Genomic DNA, 13,789 nt, shown 5'->3' with positions numbered 1-13,789 from the left:
GACCTTGGGATGTCTGCGTAACTAATCAGTGGTAAAGCAATCTCTGACTAGCCATGTAACATATATTACATTATCATCCATCACCTATTTTATTCCACCACAGGAGAACAACTGTCACTCAAGTTATTAACATGCCAGTAGAATAACACTGTTGTCCATGGTCATCTCTAGGTCTTTATAATAGATGCTATGCTATATTCTACAGTCACCCTGAATTTCACAGCAGAGTAGACTTCAGATCTGGTGCTGGAGCAAAGGAGGGTCTCAGTTTGCTATTCTTTGGGGGCATGCAGTAACTTTTGAGCACCAGATTTTCCTTCCTCTCGTCTGAGACTCATTGTCTTTTGACTCTGTGTCACTGCCTTCTGCCTTCCTCCTCGCCCCTTCCAGAGTATGACCAGCTGGCAGAACAGCCAGGCCACCACTGCTTCCTGCCCCTTATGTGACATCTGCACACTAGCATTAGCTCTATGGTAGTGTAACCAGGGTAGCATGTAGCATGGGCAGCAGCTACATGAGCTAGCCCCTCTGAGTACAAATCCCTGGGGTTCATGTAGGTTTGTACTTAGCACAGCTAACCTGTGTTGCTGCTACCATGGCTACACTATGGCTATGTCTACACTGCTGTGATCTTGTACAAAAGCGACCACTCTTGCGCAAAAACTTGCTGCCTGTCTACACTGGCCACGTGTTCTTGCACAAGTAAACTGACATTCTAATGTATGAAATCAGGGCTTCTTGTGCCAGAACTCTGATGGTCCCGCTCAGGAATAAGCCCTTTTGGGCAACTGTTCTTGCGCAAGAGGCCAGTGTAGACAGGCAACATGAATGTCTTGCGCAAGAAAGCCCTATGGCTAAAATGGCCATCAGAGCTTTCTTGCGCAAGAGTGTGTCTACACTGGCATGGATGCTCTTGCACAAAAGCACATGCCAGTGTAGACGCTCTCTTCTGGAAAAGGTTTTGCAGAAGAACTCTTCCGCAAAAGAGTTTTTGCATGAGAACGTGCCAGTGTAGACATAGCCTCCTATTTTAAGCATGCTCGCTTGATAAGAGCTAGCACAAGGATGTCTATATGAGCTGAGAATCTTGCTCCAAGGTTAGACACAGCCTGAGACACTGTCCCCTGCCTCTTCCTACTCAAACCACCAGGCTCAACCTGAACGCAGAGGAGACTAATGTAGGCCCCACTAAGAACCACTACCACCCTCCACATGGGCAAGAATAGGGGGGAGTTCAGTCAGCAGACAAGGCACAAGAAGGGGACAGGTTTTCCTACTCCTGTTCCCCTGAGACCGGCCAGAGCAACATAGGCCACAGAGTATATTAAAGTAGACCCTGCACTGCTTTAAATTACACTTTCTTTCCTTTCCATGTAGTCCTGCCACCAGGAGATGTGAGTGGGTGTGAGGCCCATGGGATGGTAGGGAATGGTTACTGGGTCATATCAACAAGAGACCACTAAAAGGAAGGGGGACTAGCTGTTGGAAAGGAGAGGGCTAACTTCCAAGCTGCGTGCAAAGGGGAGGGTAGCTTCACTCAATGGCCAAGGCCACATGCAAAGAAGAAAGAGAAAGCTGACAGACTGCCCAGAAGGGAGGGAACTGGCTGCAGGCTACATGGAAAGGAGGGGGCTAGCTATTGGGTAGCCCAGGAAGGACAGAAGTGATGGATTTTTGTTTATTTTGGTTGCCACAAAGCATCACTGCAAACCCAACTGCTCTGTTTCCCCTTCCCGTCCCCCTGGACATAAGTAACTCCACAGTGGAAGTCATTTGCACCCTCCAGGCTGAGGAGAAAAGAATTCATGTGATCCAGTTTTAATTCCCTTTGAAAAACATTTCAGCACTGAGGTTCCTCTTGGCAAAAACCCTAGCTTCTCAATAACTGTTCCAAGGTTAGTTGTCCCAGTACCAATGCTTTTGTACAATCTGCATGTCCTTGGTAATGTTCACTCTCATTGATGTGATCTGCTGTGATAGGTGGAATGACTCTTGCTTGAGATGGTTTAAAAGTCTAACAAGGAATTTATTAAAATCTTTGTACAAAATCTGCCCATCTTCTAGATGGACTCAACAGCAACAACCTCATTTACGCTCTATCACGCTCCAAAACAGATTGGTTCTTTGAGGCCACTGAGCCAAATTCACCCCTGAGGTAACTCAGCTGAAGCCAATCAAACTACACCAGGGCTGAATTCAGCCCTGTTCTTTCTTTTTCCATTATATTCTGAGACTTAGAGCCAAATGAATCTTAATCGGATCGTATGTCTTTTCTGGCTGTGTAGTCTAGGGTTTAGAGAGAAGGCAGCTGCAGAAAATAATTCTTTTCCCCATTTCACAGCAGTCAGATCCATTCTATAATACGAAGCTATGGGTAAAAACATTCCAGTAAAGTGGGATCTTGTAAGATATACTAGCAGTAAGGATGTGACAGGAAGGATGCTGACACCAGGGCACTACAAGCAGAAATGGGGTACCATGGTCATGATGCCAGCTGCCAGGTTCTTTGTGCACGTAGCATGACAAGATCTAATTGCACTCTCTGGATTTTATTCCTTCGCAACTAAATTACATCAGATCAAGGAGTTCACTCAGTTGCACATAAAGTAGGACAATATAGACTTAAAGAACTAACCAAACCTGATTTTCCTCTCATTTATACTGGTGTAAATCTGGAGGGGAACAGGCCCTGACTCTCCTGTTTTCCTCTCTGCCTCACTTTCTTCTTTATCATATTTTAAGATCCTTTCTAGGGTTGGATTATTTGCAGGCCCCTTTGATTTGGCTGGGGTTGACACTTGCCCCTGTTAATCTTTGTTACCGCATAGTATGTACTGCTGGGGACATTCCTATGTCCTGCAGAGAGACACTGCACATATACCTTTTGCCTTTACAGAGGACATGACAGTGGAGACGTGCCAGTGTGTGGAAGGGGTGAGGCACAAAATCAGGGCAAGACTGATGAAAGAATACCCTTTGGCTGCTCTAGGGGAAGGTGAACGTAGCTGGAAACAGCAGTCAGTGATTTAAAACAGTGGTCACCATCCAGAAGATCGGGATTTACCAGTAGATCGTGGAGCCTCTGACAGGTGATCAGGACTGGTTTGGCCAGGAAGCTATCAAGTGCTGGCACTTCAGTTGCCCATCTGCCTGCTGTCATGCTGCTCCTGCTCCTGCCCCTGCCTGGAGATGCCCCAGGAGTTTCCTGCTTACTATGCAGGCTGTGGGAAGGAGAAGGAGGGGGCGCTGATGTCAGGGTGTCCCTTCTCCCCCCACTTCTGTACCCTATCTCCACACAGAGAGAAGGGGATGGATGGAGCCTGGCAATGCAAATCTCTGTCACTCTCACGCTGTGGCTGTGTCTACATTGGCACCCCTTTCCGGAAAAGGGATGCTAATGTAGACTTTGGAATAGGCAAATCCGCGGGGGATTTAAATATCCCCCGCGGATTTGCCTATTCCAAAGTCTACATTAGCATCCCTTTTCTGGAAAGGGGTGCCAATGTAGACACAGCCTGTGTGTGTGTCTGTCATTCTCACAAACACACACTGTCCTGCACTATCATCTCCCAACTCAACACACACATGGCGGGTGGGGGGGTGTTACTACTTTACTGCTTGCAAAGTGAGTCAGTTTTGGTGTTTGACTGGTCTGTCCATTTCGTAATTTTCATTTCTCTCTTATGCTTAAATGTAATTCTTTGAGTAGTGAGTTCTAAAATGCCTAACCTGCCCTGGCTGGAGTCATTATCCCTGTGGTAATTGCTGCTCCTGGAAGGGGCTGGCATGTCTCTGCAGGCCCTGAGAAAGGCAGAGCAGGGGGTCTCCCCATGCTGTCCTGCCTGCAGACACCACTCCTGCAGTATCCATTGATCAGTAATGGAGAACTGTGGCCAGTAGAAGCTGTGGGCTCAGTGTCTGTAGATGAGGGGCAGCACATGGCACCATGCAGACACTGCTGTACATGCAGCTGCTTTCAGGAGTGGTGCAGGGCCGGGCAGGAGTAAGCCTGCCTTAACCCCACTGCTCCACCACCTGAAAGCTGTCTCAGTTAAATGGTGCCCAGCCAAAACCTGCTTCCTGAACCCCTGTCCCATCCCTGAATCTCTTTCTACACCCAACTTCCTGCCCCAGACATGAGTCTCCCTGCATCCAAACTCCTTCCCAGAGCTTGCACCCTGAAACCCCTCCTGGACACCAATCCCCCACTCTGGGCTAAGCCCAGAATCCCTCCCACACTCCAAACTCCTGGGCCCAAGACTAGAGCCTGCACCCCCTACCCCAGCCTTGTGAATGATGGTGGGGGAGGAAGGGAGATGGAGTGAGTAGGGTGAGGGGGCTCAAAAAAGGGGTAGAGCAGGGGCAGGGACTCAGAGAAGGGGTGGGAAGGAAGTGGGAATTTGGGTTTGAGTTAGATCTTACATTACACTTAAATTGAAAAAGTGATCTTGTGGTTAAAAAGGTTGGAGACCACTGATTTAAAATCTCCCCTTTTCCACTGACTTGTATTATATTTCTGAGTGCTTTACAGCTTTTATGGTTGATCGAGAATGGCCTAGGGGGCACATCTACACCACAGATTAGGGTATCATGGTAAACTATTTAATCTGGCAAGCATGGGTAACAACAACAGAGAACAGTGGTGCTCAACCTTTTTTCATTCACAACCCCCAAGAACCAGGAAAAAAATTTGTTGAGCAAAAAACAAAACTAGAGATCTTTTTGTTGCAGCCACTTTAATTTAAAGCACCTCCCTAGGAAGACGACCCACGGGTTGTGTACCGCTGACATAGAAGACACAGCAGCCCAGTTTCAGTGCAGGTTAGCCACCCCGGTTAGCCCACTGGGGAGCACGGTACATTCTTGGGTTGTTATCCTATGTTAAAGTCCATGCTGCCACATCTTCCCTACCATGCCTACAATTATGGCTTAATTTGTGGAGAAGATGTAGTCTTTATTCAGGCTGCAGTCCCCCCAGAGGCTGGAGCCTCAAGCCCACTCCTACCACTGGCCTACTTTTCTGAGTCAAAATGCATTATACACAGGAGATCCAACTAGATGATCATAACAGTCCATCTTGGCCTGGAAATATCTGACAGCCGAAGAGCAAAGCCATTTTTATCTGTATGTAGCTTTGTAGTGTTTAGTGGGAGGGAGGTGTCAATATTTCAATACAGCAATTGACACCTCCTTTTTTCCCACCCTGTTAAACCTCTGACTCTCACTTGACTGTCTGACTCAGTGCTTACCTGTCAGATCGTCATTTACACTTGGAACCAAGTTGTGATTACAATTTCTTCCCGCTGTTTCATGCAAATATTTTTTCCTTTCTTAACTTGCAGTTATTTTTCTCTCTCACCCTCTGCCCTCCCTTCCTACTTTTGTTTCCCTGTAGCTGTGGGCGTGCAAATTAAGTTGGAATTACTCCAACGCAAGTTCTGGATGGCTACGCGGCAGGTAGGACTGGCAGTAATTCTGCCGAGATACAATTTCACCACTTTTCTTTTGCTTGTCCCATGCTATGCACATTGATTTCTGGTGGCATTTCCATGAGGGCTTTTGTGAAATTTGTATTAAACAGACTTATGTGGTAGATTAGTTTTAAGTTACACATTTCTCTAAGCCTTTGATAGCTCTAATGCTGCATGAGCTGCAAGTCTGTTCTAGGAACGCCGAGTTAATAGTGTCAGAATCCTGGCCTGGCATTAACTCCGCTGCAGCTGACACATTAATTGTGGAAATAGGCTTGCGCTCATTCAGCCTTTCGTAACCATCATGGAAATCTGTAATTTTGGGCACAAAACCTCCCTGCCCTCCTTTACTATGCTGATGACAGCTATGATGATGAAGGAGGAGGAAGAGGAGGAATTTGCTAAGCTGTGCTAGTTTCTAACCTGTCAGGGCTCTTGCTACATTTAAAAGGCAGAGGCACAGCTGGGATGGCGAGTGCCCCACCTCCCACTTCTCGACTAATCAAGTAGTCAATGGAAATTCCACCGACTACTCGATTAGCTGATTAATCAAAATTTAACATCCCTACTTGTGATCAGTGTTTCCTATAAACTGTGTGCCTGTGTGGCTGCTCAGAAAGGATTCAAATGCCACCCAGCTCATTAGCAAAGTGCCCTGAGATGGGTTTTTGTTTCTCCTGGTGGTACACATTTGCACATGCCTTGGTGCATGAAAAATCTTCCACACATGGATGGAAAAGATTAGAGGGAACATTGGTCATGACCCATTTTGGGTTCCTCACCCACAGTTTGAGAACCACTGTATTAGGGAATATGGGCAACATATTGAGGAAAGGTATCTCTTCAGATGGAAAAGTGAGGGCCAGCAGAGAGAACTGTGACCACCAGGTTTGAATTATTCTGATCCAAGCTCAGGAAACCAGTCACTATGTCTGGAAAGCCTGAGGGGAATGGAAAATAGTTTTTATTTCGGGGGGGGAGGCAGAATGGCAGAGCTCTAGGCAAGCTGGAAACTGAGGTGCCTTGGTTACATGTTCAAAAGTTTCAGAGGGGTAGCCGAGTTAGTCTGTATCTGGAAAAACTTGAAAAACAACTAATAGACCATCAGCACCTTAAAGACTAACAAAACATGCTGATGGTATCATGAGCTGGAGTATTAAAAGTTCATGTCCAAAAAGAAATAGGAGCTGGGGAGGGAAAGGAAGGGGAAAAGTAGTTGAATAAGAGTGTTCAAGTTACAAGAAACTGATAGAGAAGGTGCAAATTGTTAAGTACCCATTGTTTAGTTGGTTAAGTCATTAGGATGTAGAAGGTAATGTGCTAGCTAGGTAATGTCTTTATTCATGTATTTTTGATGGCTCCCAAACTTGTAAATGAAGTTAAGTTTCAATGCTTCTCTGTGTATTTGGCTTGTGGAATTGGGCTGAAACAACAGGGTGTCTTTGAGATCCATTAATGAGTGCCCGGGCAAGTTAAAATGTTTCCCAACCGGTTTCAACGTGTTGCCTTTTTGGATATCTGATTTGTGTCCATTAATTCTTTCCCGCAGACTGTCCAGTTAGGCCAATATACATGGAAGTGGGGCATTGTTGACATTTGATGGCATAGATTGCATTAGTGGATGTGCAGTTAAATGAGCCTCTGATGTAGTGGCTCATGTGTTGGGCTCCAGTGATGAAATTGCTTGTGTAGATGTGTGGACAGATTTGGCACCGGGGCTGATTGCAGGGGTGGGTTCCTGTATGATTATGACGGAGGTGTGCTGCGTGGTTACTAGAAAGAATTTGTTTGAGGTTAGGGGGTTGTCTGTAGGCAAGGACTGGCCTTTCCTTCAAGGCCTGTAAAAGTAAGGGGTCATTTTCCAGGATAGTTTGTAAATTGTTGATAATGCATTGGAGGGGTTTAAATTGTTGGCTGTAGGCGATGACAAGTGGTGGTCTGTTGTTTTCTCTTTTTGGCCTATCTTGAAGTAATTCATGTCTTGGTACTCTTCAAGCTCTTGTCGATCTGTTTGTGGGTTGTTTTTTTTAACTTCACCAGGTGGGTATTTCAGTTTTAAGAATGCTCTATATAGATCCTGTAGGTGTTTGTCTCCGTCTGTGGGATTCGAGCAAATTCGGTTGTATCTTAGGGCTTGGCTATAAACAATAGACTGAGAAATGTGTCTTGGATGGAAGCTAGAGGTATGAAGGTAAATGTAACGGTCAGTAGGTTTCCAGTATAAGGTGGTAGAAATGTGTCCATCATGTAATTGTACTGTATTGTCAAGGAAATGGATCTCTCATGTTGACTGATCCAGGCTGAAGTTGATGGTGGGGTGGAAATTGTTGAAATCCCTGTGAAATTCTTCAAGGGTCTCTCTTTCATGGGTCAATATGATAAAGATGTCATCAATGTAGCGTAAGTAGAGTAAGGGTACCAGAGGGCTAGAGCTGAGGAAACATTGTTCAAGGTCATCCATAAAGACATTGGCATATTGTGGGGCCATGCGGGTTCCCATAACTGTGCCGCTGACTTGAAGATACAAATTGTCTCTGAATTGGAAGCAGTTGTGGGTGAGGACAAAGTCATAGAATTCTGTAACCAAGTGTGCAATGATGTCATTGCGGACAGTGTTCCTAATAGCCTGTAATCTGTCTTCATGTGGAATGTAGGTGTAAAGAGCTTCAATGTGCATGGTGGCCAGGATGGTGTTTTCAGGAAGATTCCTGATGTTCTGTAGTTTCCTCAGGAAGTCAGTGGTGTCTCAGACAGGTAGATGTGCTGGCAGCATAGGGTCTGAGGAGAGAGTCAATATAGTCTGATAATTCTGTTGTAAGTGTGCCAATGCTTGAGAGGCTGGATTGTCCAGGATGTCCTGGTCTGTGGCTACATCTAGACTGCAAGCCTCTTTCAAAAGAGGCTTTTTCGAAAAAGATTCTTTCGAAAAAGAGCATCTAGACTACAATCAGTACTTTCGAAAAAGCAAGCTGCTTTTTCGAAAGAGCACCCAGGCACTCTGGATGCTCTTTTGAAAAAGCACAGTTTGCATTACATAGCACCTTTTTTCAAAAGAGCACTTTCGAAAAAAAGGCGTTATTCCTCGTGAAATGAGGAGTACCGCCATTGAAAGAAAAGCTGCGTTCTTTCGATTTAATTTCGAAAGAACATGGCTGTAGTCTAGATGCAGCATGTGTGTCTTGGGTAGCAGATAGAAAACTTCTGGTCGGGAATTAGGAGAGGTGCTTGTGCTTCATGAGCAGTTCTTTTAGGTTTTTTTGGTATTCTTTAGTAGGCTCAGAGGAGAGAAGCTTGTAGAATCTGGTGTTGGTGAGTTGTCTGGTCGCCTCCTGTTCATAATCTGTTCTGTTCATGACGACTACAGCACCCCCTTTGTCATCTGGGGGAAGATTCCCATGAGAAGGAGCTCCTTGGAGGTTTATAAAAGCAGTTTATTGGAAGGAGGTTGTCCAAGAACCTTCTGGGGGACATGACCCCAGAAAGTAAAAATAAATTCACATACATTCACTCCCAGGAGTGAAATGAGCCTGGGAAGGGAGAATAAAGAAGCTGAAAGGTGGTTCTTGCATCAGGGCTGCAGTCTTGTTCCTGACACTCACTCATGGGAAAGAGAAGTTTGCCCGACTGACTGGCACAAGCCAGCAGTTCAGTAAGGAGTCACTAATGAATGTTTTGTTGTTGTTTTTTCTCCATCTCTCTCCTACATACTGCACTGCTCCGCATACCACACTCCCTCGCAGCCCAATGACACTGATGTAAGTAGACAGGCGCTCAGGACATAGAGATTGCCCACAGTTCCCTGCTGCGTCCCTGCCTGTGTTCTGTGATGCTTTGTTTGTCACATGTATTTTCTCTGTCGTCGTATTGTATATGCTGTCCCTTGCTTGTAGTAGCTGCAGATAGGTCAAGCCCACTTATCTTGTGGTTTTGCCTTTGCAGTAACTTTGCCAAAGCTTAAAGTAGACTGGAGCGTAGTGATTCAGAGTCCCAGCTGAGACACTACAGAGCCTCATGTGGATTTGCCCCTGGAGAAGGAGTAGTGATGCAGAAATGTTTGAAGCAGCAGTCTCAAATTAATGGGGAGAACAAATTAAACTATCCACAACCCTGTGGGTTTTTTATATACATTTCCCGGTCTTTTTCGAGCAATAAACAAGAATTCCCACTGCTGCAAACCCAGAGTTATTTCTTCCAAAGGCTTTAAGAGAGTTCTTCCAGATTTATGCTTATGCTGAGATGAGAATCTATCCAAATGCTATTAACGACATTGCTATAATTTATGCATGTAGATGGGCGTACATGAATTGGGAATGGGTATTGTGGGGTCTTTCATGTTGAAAATAATTCTCCTAAATTTATTTGGGATTCTCATCTGAACTCTTAGGTTCTGTCAAATTCTGCTACATCACTCTTCTCTGAGCCAGTCCCCAGCTGGCCACTGACAGGATGATACAATCTTATTGATAAATTCAAAAGTTACCTTGGAAGACTATTCACTTTTCCATGTGTACTTTATTAGAAAACACTTCTCTGCTACTCTCATCAGCAGGCACAATAACATTATAAAAACTAGAGGTCCTGTGGCACCTTAGAAACTAATAAAAATATATATACTATTATAAGCTTTGGTGAGCAAAACCCACTGCAGGTGAGTTGAAGTTAAGATCATGATACTATATAGATTTTTGCTAGTCTCTAAGGTGCCACAGGACAACTCATTGTTTATAAAAACTAGAGGTAGGCTCAAACCAAAACCTGGGACCTTTACTTTGCAGGAAGGGCTTGATATCTGAACATGGATCTGGACTTGAATTTTGTGTGGCCCCTGACTTTATCTTAGGCTCAACTAAACCCTCAGATCTGAACAGCCTTAACCTTTGAGATGTCTAAAATCTGGATCCAGGTATTTGCAGCTTGCATCCATATCTCATTTACACAAACTTTCACACCCCTGAAACGTTTTTAGAGTATAATGAAAATTCCATCCCTGGGTGATGGTGGAGCCAGTAGTTCTGAGAAATCACTTCAAACCCTGAGCCAAAAGACACAATGAGCCAAAAGACATTACAGGCCCAAACTATCCCTGGAGTTAACTCAATTGACTTATCCTTAGTTTGTTAATCTCCATCCCTATGAATAATACTGTTGAGTTAATTATGGTCATATTTTGTAAGCCAGAGCAAATCCAGTGTGGTCTTGGGCTGTCAATTTTTTTGCATATATCATGTGGGGATGAAATAATCCCATCATGATATGGCAACATTTGCACCTTCACATCAATGGATCAATATAATGTCATTGTCTATTAAACTATTAAGATGTGAAGAACTGTTGTAGTTGTGGCATGAAGATACATAAAGCCATAGAGCCTGAAACTAACAAAATTCTTTGATTGTCCTTTGAAATATGCCTACAGGATGCCAATCCTGAGATGGGAAACAACACTAACTAAAATTAATAGTTTAATGGTGACTAGAAAGGCTGATTCATCTGCAGCTTTTTAGAGACATCCAGGAAGCGCAGGTGGAGAGGGAGTTATTTTTTAAATATATATAATTTATTGCAGTTTTTAAATAATCAGCAGCTGATCCACAGTAGGCAAGACTTGTCATCTTTGTCATTATTCTTCCCCCAATCTCAGAAAAGCCATGGAAGGAAGGGAACCCAAAGTAGAGAAATTGGCAACACTGTTTTCCCTCCGCAGCCCCCAAGGAAAATAACATTACAAGATAACACAAAGAGACAGATACAGGCAGTCACCTCAAACATGGAATAGTTATGAAATGAATAAGCACTTGGAGGCTTTTGTTATTCACTGTTTAACTCCTCTTGTCCCTATCCAGTTCAATGGTGTGACACACACGTCAACTTTGGTATCTGTAGATCCTTGAATGAAACAAAATGGATTGTGCCTGAGGCTACTCACGGAGCACATTCAAATTCTATTGTGTCATTAGCTGTTTGGAAAAAACTCTGCCTGAGAATAGTCCCTCCCTAAAACGTAATGCCTTTATTTGGTGCAGATGCTGGGAGACATAAAAACGCACCCTATGTTTTCTCTCCAATGTGTAATAATTTTTGTTATTAATACTAGAGGGTTTGATTTTTGACACATTTACATTGAGGACTTGGCTTGCCAGTCAGCCCGTGGTAAACTGGGCTGTGCACATACAGCGCTCTAGCCTGCCACCCGTTAAAGTGCCTCAGATGACCCAACTACAACACACTACAAGTTCCCTTAGTGCACTCTGACATGCTTGTCTGGCAAAGCAAGAGCCACACAGCCAGTTAGTGCTCAGCAAGCTAGATTGCTGTAGTGTTCTGCCCCAGCTAGCCATGTATTGACAGGACAGACAAGCCCTGAGTAGGGCCTTGCTCTATGAGCAGTCCCTATGCAAAGAGTAAGGCCCTGTTCAGAGTGGGAAAAGGAGACAGAAGCAGGCTTACATGTTATATTCAGTGAAGACAAGACTTGTTATTTTGAGGACTTAGACTATGGGTAGAGAGCAGAACCATTGCTGGCCTCCATGGCAGGCATTAAGTGTGTGCTGCACAGACAGTCTCTTTCAAAGTGGTAACACACTCATCGATCTGGACCCAGCTGTGAGATGTAGACCATTTGTCGGGGAGCCTCCAGAGGATGTACAAACAGATGATGCACTGACATCGTTTAACTTCACCTGTTTCTTTCCAGTGCAGTGATGTGGATGGCGTGTGTCCGCTGAGCTGTCAGGATGATGTAAGTTGCATTGAGTTTTTTAAAGTGTCTCTGTGAAGATTACTGCTGAGGAGGTCATTAGCAGAAGGTCTGATCCAGGGAGGCTCTGGGAGTCTGTGGCTCCCATGGAAATCACTGGGAGTCAGGGTTGTGCAGTGCCTTACAAGAAGTGCTCAGCAGGACCATGACCAGAGTCATCCTGTTCCTGAGCCAGACATTCAGTTTAGGGCTTGACCTACCACCAGGGCCTGCCAGCGGCTGGTCTGGGTCAGGTGAAATCACCATAAACATGACCTAGTCCTAGGGCACCTTAGGGTACGTCTACAGAGTCACGCATAGCTCAAAAATAAGCTATGCAATTTGACCCACACAAATTGCGTGCCTTATTTCGAGGCAGCCTATTTTGAAATTAGTGCTATTCCAGCGTCTTCCTTATTCCTCACGCAACGTGGTTTATAAGAAACTCGAATAAGCGGTCTGTTATTTTAAAATAACAGGTGTGCTGTTAAGACATTCACAATGCTATTTTGGGATAACAGACTTTATCCCGAAATAGCGCCGCTGTGTAGACGTACCCTTAGAGACGAAGAAATATGTATATATATTAGGACAGAGCCAGACTAGCGGCTGCCGCACACTGATGGAGGGAAGACATGCTGAGGCTTGGGTGAACTGCTTTCTTTTCCCTGATTTAAAAAAAAAAAGCCCCAAACTTACCAGCAGCATAATCAGGCAGGCACCCTGAGGTCGATTAGAGCTTCATGGAAGATACAGGCTGATTAAACACCTGCCGCCAATCAAGGCCTTTGGTGCTACTTTAAAAGGTCTCCCCCAGGCAAGGAAGGGGGGAGGAAAAGAGCGTAGGACAGCCAGGAGAAAGTGCTGTGTGTAGGAGCTGTGTGGGTGCAAGCAGAGGACTGATGAGCAGGTACCAAAGGAAAGGTGCTGGGAGGGATTGTCTGGGGAAGCGGCCCAGGGAAAAGCTGCCTGATTGCAAGTGGCAGTAACCCTGGCTGTTGCTGCTGCCTTAGAGTCCCTAAGCCAGAACCTAGAGTAGTGGGTGGACCTGGGGTCCCCACACACCTCCCCACAACATCTCAACCTCTGCCTTGCAAAGGCAGATCAGGACTCCAGAGGGGCTGTTACCCCAAACTTATGAACTAGCCTGTGATGACTATGGCCTAGTAGGCTGTGGCTCCTGCCTTGAGTAAAGAGCAAGAGGCCATGTGGAGGGCCACAGCGAGCCTCTGAGGCTAACACAACCCGCCCGTAGCACAAGACCGATGGGGAATAGCTGGAGCTTTGCCAATGTGTGTGTGTGTGTGTGTGTGTGTGTGTGTGTGTGTGTGTGTGTGTGTGTGTGTGTGTGTGTGTGTGTGTATTAATACTAGAGGGTTTGGTGTGTGTGTGTGGGGGGGGGTGTATAGAGAGAGAGAGAGAAAATGAATTTTCATGGGCAAAACCCACTTCCTCAGATGAGTTTGGGTGGGCCATAGGACAGCATATGTGGGCTCAGAGTGCATCGATCTCGTCTCCGACTTGGCCAGTGGATTCTAGTGGCAGCTGAAGAGGATGCCTGTTAGGGAGAGAAGCTCATTGT

General features: G+C 45.3%; 1 protein-coding gene across 1 annotated transcript in view; it reads left to right on the top strand.

Moving 5' to 3' along the window:
• CACNA2D4 (calcium voltage-gated channel auxiliary subunit alpha2delta 4) overlaps window positions 1-13,789 on the top strand; it is a 169,428-nt gene that overhangs the window by 119,580 nt on the left and 36,059 nt on the right. Inside the window, exons 27-29 of the mRNA XM_075941238.1 lie at window positions 5,396-5,457; window positions 9,212-9,226; window positions 12,166-12,210. Of these exons, the coding sequence (XP_075797353.1) occupies window positions 5,396-5,457; window positions 9,212-9,226; window positions 12,166-12,210 (122 nt within the window). The remainder of the gene's footprint in view (window positions 1-5,395; window positions 5,458-9,211; window positions 9,227-12,165; window positions 12,211-13,789) is intronic.

The sequence above is a fragment of the Pelodiscus sinensis genome, chromosome 1, assembly GCF_049634645.1.
Source record: "Pelodiscus sinensis isolate JC-2024 chromosome 1, ASM4963464v1, whole genome shotgun sequence".
In the NCBI taxonomy this organism is placed as follows: domain Eukaryota; kingdom Metazoa; phylum Chordata; order Testudines; family Trionychidae; genus Pelodiscus; species Pelodiscus sinensis.
Note: the sequence above shows the minus strand (reverse complement) of the source record. Positions and strands in the feature narration are given on the sequence as shown.